The sequence below is a fragment of the Salvelinus sp. IW2-2015 genome, unplaced genomic scaffold (genome assembly GCF_002910315.2).
Source record: "Salvelinus sp. IW2-2015 unplaced genomic scaffold, ASM291031v2 Un_scaffold1855, whole genome shotgun sequence".
NCBI lineage: Eukaryota > Metazoa > Chordata > Actinopteri > Salmoniformes > Salmonidae > Salvelinus > Salvelinus sp. IW2-2015.
In genome coordinates, this window is record NW_019943220.1 from 121,268 (window position 1) to 127,620 (window position 6,353).

Sequence of the window (6,353 nt, forward strand, 5' to 3'; positions counted from 1 at the left end):
AAACATGAGCGAGGATTTAACAGCACAGCGCCACTAAACTAGAAACATGAGGGAGGATTGACAGCACACGCCACTAAACTAGAAACATGAGGGAGGATTTGACAGCACAGCGCCACTAAACTAGAACATGGGGGAGGATTTGACAGCACAGCGCCACTAAACTAGAAACATGAGGGAGGATTTGACAGCACAGCGCCACTAAACTAGAAACATGGGGAGGATTTGACAGCATAGCACCACTAAACTAGAAACATGAGGAGGATTTGACAGCATAGGCCACTAAACTAGAAACATGAGGAGGATTTGACAGCATAGCGCCACTAAACTAGAAACATGAGGGAGGATTGACAGCATAGCGCCACTAAACTAGAAACATGAGGGGAGGATTTGACAGCGCACACCCACTAAACTAGAAACTGAGGGAGGATTTGACAGCATAGCGCCACTAAACTAGAAACATGAGGAGGATTGACCAGCATAGCGCCACTAAACTAGAAACACTGGGAGGATTTGACAGGCATCACCACTAAACTAGAAACATGAGGGAGGATTTGACAGCAAGCGCCACTAAACTAGAAACATGAGCGGAGGATTTGACAGCATAGCGCCACTAAACTAGAAACATGAGGGAAGATTTGACAGCATAGCGCCACTAAACAGAAACATGAGGGAGGATTTGACAGCACAGCCCACTAAACTAGAACATTGAGGGAGGATTTGACAGCACAGCCCACTAAACTAGAAACATGAGGAGGATTTGACAGCATAGCGCACTAAACTAGAAAACATGAGGGAGGATTTGACAGCACAGCGCCACTAAACTAGAAACATGAGGGAGATTTGACAGCATTAGCAGTCACTAAACTAGAAACATGAGGGAAATTTGACAGCATAGCGCCACTAAACAAAACATGAGGGAGGATTTGACAGCATAGCGCCACTAACTAGAAACATGAGGAGGATTTGACAGCACAGCGCCACTAAACTAGAAAACATGGGAGGATTTGACAGCATAGCGTCACTACCTAAGAAACACGTGGAGGATTTGACAGCATAGCGTCACTAACTAGAAACAGTGGGAGGATTTGACAAGCATAGCGCCACTAAACTAGAAACATGAGGGAGGATTTGACAGCATAGCGCCACTAAAACTAGAAACATGAGGGGAGGATTTGACAGCATAGCGCCACTAAACTAGAAAGACATGGGAGGATTTGACAGCATAGGCGCCACTAAACTAGAAACATGGGAGGATTTGACAGCCATAGCGCCACTAAACTAGAAAACATGAGGAGGATTGACAGCACAGCGCCACTAAACTAGAAAACATGGGAGATACAGCAACGCGCACTAAACAAAACATGAGGGAGGATTTGACAGCATAGCGCCACTAAACTAGAGAACATGAGGAGGATTTGACAGCCATAGCGCCACTAAACTAGAAACATGAGGAGGATTTGACAGCATAGTGACACTAAACTAGAAACATGAGAGGATTTGACAGCATAGCGCCACTTAAACTAAAACATGAGGAGGGATTTGACAGCAGAGCACACTAACTAAAACATGGAGGGAGGATTTGACAGCATAGCGCCACTAAACTAGAAACATGAGGGAGGATTTGACAGCATCAGCAGCCACTAAACTAGAAACATGAGGGAGGATTTACAGCATAGCGCCACTAACCTAGAAACACGTGAGGAGATTTGACAGCATAGCGCCATTTAAACTAAGAAAACTATGAGGGAGATTGACAGCCATAGCGCCACTAAACTAGAAACATAGGAGGATGTTAACAGCAAGCGCCACTAAACTAGAAACATGAGGAGATTTGACAAGCATAGCCCACTAAACTAGAAACATGAGGGAGGATTTGACAGCATAGCGCCACCTAAACTAGAAACATGAGGGAGATTTGACAGCACAGCGTCACTAAACTAGAAACATGAGGGAGATTTGACAGCATACGTGGCACTAAACTAGAAACATGAGGGAGGATTTGACAGCATAGCGCACTAAACTAAGAAACATGAGGAGGATTTGACAGCCATAGCGCCACTAAACTAGAAACATGGGAGATTTGACAGCATAGCGCACTAAACTAGAAACATTGAGAGATTTGACAGCATAGCGCCACTAAACTAGAAACATGAGGCAGATTTGACAGCATAGAGCCACTAAACTAGAAACTATGAGGGAGGATTTTGACAGCATAGCGCCACTAAACTAGAAACATGAGGAGGATTTGACAGCATAGCGACACTAAACTAGAGAACATGAGGGAGGATTTGACAGCATAGCGCCACTAAAACTAGAAACATGAGGGAGGATTTGACAGCATAGCGCCACTAAACTAGAAACATGAGGGAGGATTGACAGCACAGCCCCACTAAACTAGAAACATGAGGGAGGATTTGACAGCATAGCGCCACTAACCTAGAACATGGGAGGATTTGACAGCATAGCACCACTAAACTAGAAACATGAGGAGGATTTGACAGCATAGCGCCACTAAACTAGAAACATGAGGAGGATTTGACAGCATAGCGCCACTAAACTAGAAACATGTGCGAGGATTTGACAGCATAGCGCCACTAAACTAGAAACATGAGGGAGGATTTGACAGCATAGCGCCACTAAAACTAGAAACATGAGGAGGATTTGACAGCATACGCCACTAACCTAGAAACACGTGGGAGGGATTTGACAGCATAGCGCACTAAACTAGAAACATGAGGAGGATTTGACAGCATAGCGCCACTAAACTAGAAACATGAGGGAGGATTTTAACAGCACAGCGCCACAAACTAGAAACATGAGGGAGGATTTGACAGCATAGCACCACTAAACTAGAAAACATGAGGGAGGATTTGACAGCATAGCACCACTAAACTAGAAAACATGAGGAGGATTTGACAGCATAGCGCCGACTAAACTAGAAACATGAGGGAGGATTTGACAGCATAGCCCCACTAAACTAAAACATGGGAGGGATTTGACAGCATAGAGCCACTAACTAGAAACATAGGGAGGATTTGACAGCATAGAGCCACTAAACTAGAAACATGAAGGGAGATTTGACAGCACAGCGCCACTAAACTAGAAACATGAGGGAGGATTTAACAGCATAGCGCCACTAAACTAGAAAACATGGAGGATTTGACAGCATAGAGCCACTAAACTAGAAACATGTGGGAAGATTTGACAGCATAGGACCACTAAACTAGAAACATGAGGAGGATTTGACAGCATAGAGCCACTAAACTAGAAACATGAGGGAGGATTTGACAGCACCAGCGCACTAAACTAGAAACATGGGAAGATTTGACAGCATAGCGCCATAAACTAGAAACATGAGGAGCATTGACACATAGCACCACTAAACTAGAAACATGAGGAGGATTTGACAGCATAGTGACACTAAAACTAGAATCATGTGGGAGGATTTAACAGCGCATAGCGCCACTAAACTAGAAACATGAGGGAGGATTTGACAGCCATAGTGACACTAACTAGAATCCATTGTGGGAGGATTAACAGCATAGCGCCACTAAACTAGAAACATGAGGGAGGATTGACAGCATAGCGTCACTAACTAGAAACATTGAGGGAGGATTTGACAAGCACGCGCCACACTAACTAGAAACCATGAGGGAGGATTGACAGGCACAGCACCACTAAACTTAGAAACAGAGGGAGGATTTGACGCATAGCTACCTAACATGAGGAGATCTTGCCAGATAAGCACTAAAGAATTAGGGAGATTTGGGGGGGGGGGGGGGGGGGGGGGGGGGGGGGGGGGGGGGGGGGGGGGGGGGGGGGGGGGGGGGGGGGGGGGGGGGGGGGGGTGGGGAGGGGGGGGGGGGGGGGGGGGGAGGGCGGGGGGGGGGGGGTGGGGGGGGGGGGGGGGGGGGGGGGGGGGGTGGGGGGGGGGGGGGGGGGGGGGGGGGGGGGGGGGGGGGGGGGGGGGGGGGGGGGGGGGGGGGGGGGGGGGGGGGGGGGGGTGGGGGGGGGGGGGGGGGCGGGGGGGGGGGGGGGGGGGGGGGGGGGGGGGGGGGGGGGGGGGGGGGGGGGGGGGGGGGGGGGGTGGGGGGGGGGGGGGGGGGGGGGGGGGGGGGGGGGGGGGGGGGGGGGGGGGGGGGGGGGGGGGGGGGGGGGGGGGGGGGGGGGGGGGGGGGGGGGGGGGGGGGGGGACAGCCCATAGCACCACTAAACTAGAAACATGAGGGAGATTGACAGCACAGCGCCACTAAACTAGAAAACATGCAGGAGGATTTGACAGACAGCCGCCCAACTAAACCTAGAAACATGAGGAAGGATTTGACAGCATAGCCGCAACTAACTAGAAACATGAGGGAGGATTGACAGCATAGAGCCACGAAACTAAAGAAACTATGAGGGAGATTTACAGCACAGCGCCACTTGCGTCATGACTGCAACAGTATGGCCAGAGAAATTCATGTTCGTCTCACACTACGCGTTAGGTTATTTCAGATACTTTTTTTAAAGGAAGAATCCTACAAAAGGTATTGACAACACATTCATAGGCAATACTACAGTATATATATTTTTATTTTAAATAGTACAGGTTTTAAAAGAAAAACATTAGTCTTAAATCGCAAACAACCGTGCCTAAAATATGCAGAGGAAAAACATCCTTAGAGTCTTTGCTGTTCCATTTGTAAACACTCCCACGCTGTTCTAGATAAGCTATCGAGCAGCTGGTGATGTATGCACAGTAAAGAATCCTACCTAAAAGTGCAGAGTAGGACGATGGCGATGGTGAGGGAGATGAGAGAGAGACTGTGTCCAATAGTGTAGCCTACTTTCACTGCCCAGTAGAACTCCTCCTGAGAGAAACGTACAAGTAGACACATTAAAACACGTTAGTGCTCACACCTCACGTTCAAAGCTAAAATCCCAAAATTAAAAACAATAACAAAAGAGGTCAACCCACCTCTGTTTTGGTAAAAAGCTGAAAGATGGGCATGGAGAAATGTAACCACTTTCAAATTCATAGACAGAGCTATGGAAGCAAAGACTGACATTCCATGATATACAGTACAAAATTATATATTTTTTAATCAAGTTTATATTTTAGGTTCTGATGGGGTACGACAGTTGAACTAAGCTCATATTCTTCAAGAATCAAGTTATATTCTTCAAGAATCAAGTTTTATTCTTCAAGAATCAAGTTTTATTCTTCAAGAATCAAGTTTTATTCTTCAAGAATCAAGTTTTATTCTTCAAGAATCAAGTTATATTCTTCAAGAATCAATTGAGTGCCATTCCAAATGTAGCCTTCATTCGTGCTCCTTTACTCCAGGGAGCAACATGGAAGTCTGTTGGTATTGTAGCTCTATGTGGCCGACTCAGTTTGAATCCAGGCTGTCTGTGCACCACCAGACCATTTTAGCCCGCTGAGCTGAAGCCTGGGCATTAGCTCGGGGACCTAAAGAACTTCTTTATCGTAAAGTAAAAAGCCATTGTCTTGTTATCACCGTTACGCAAATACAAAGGTCACTGATTTATGAGCGTTGGTCAATAATGATTAGAAATGTATTGATGGATCTGTAAAAAGACACTGGTTGCCATACCGACACCTACCGTGTCATCATCATCAACTTTGGTGACGTTGGCGTTGTACCCACAATTCAGTGCATAGGAAGCAGGGCTAACCTCAGACCAGCCATCACTGGTGCAGGTCTTCGACAGGTTACCTAGATGACAGAGAGGACAGGTGTAACAGGTTACCTAGACGACAAAGAGGACAGGTGTAACAGGTTACCTAGACAACAGAGGGGACAGGTGTAATAGGTTACCTACACGACAGAGCGGACAGTTATAACAGGTTACCTACACTGTACTTGTTTTTACAGTTACTTACTGGCAGCCAGTTACCTGTAAGTTACTGTAAAAAAGGAACAGTATGTTACGTACCATATTTTACGGTATTCAATACTGTTACTGTAATTTATTTCATAAGGCCTTATAGTTTCACTCTTATACAGTTGTCTGAAACTCAGGATTTACAGGCCACATCATGCCTGCAAGTAGGGCTGCAAACTTACTGTTAACTTTACCYAAACTTTCAGAAGTCCTGGAAGAATCATCAAACTGGGATTTCTGCAACCATAGCTAGTTKTGTTGTTTATCTTTGTGTAGCATAAGATGAATTAATCAAATCAAAACKCAGATATGAAAAACAATTGTTAAACAATCTACCTGCATTACAGCGTGCGGGGAACTTTGATAATGATTACAATTGTTTTACAGTTAACCGACTGCCAGTATGTTACCGTAAACAAAACAGTTTTGAGGTTACCAATGTTGTTACTGTAATCCATTGATGG

At 46.3% G+C, this 6,353-nt stretch overlaps 1 protein-coding gene across 1 annotated transcript in view; it reads right to left on the reverse strand.

The window, feature by feature from the left end:
* LOC112072208 (vasoactive intestinal polypeptide receptor) overlaps window positions 1-6,353 on the reverse strand; it is a 49,339-nt gene that overhangs the window by 41,106 nt on the left and 1,880 nt on the right. Inside the window, exons 2-3 of the mRNA XM_024139623.2 lie at window positions 5,608-5,754; window positions 4,753-4,850 (exon numbers count right to left, since the gene is read on the reverse strand). Of these exons, the coding sequence (XP_023995391.2) occupies window positions 4,753-4,850; window positions 5,608-5,754 (245 nt within the window). The remainder of the gene's footprint in view (window positions 1-4,752; window positions 4,851-5,607; window positions 5,755-6,353) is intronic.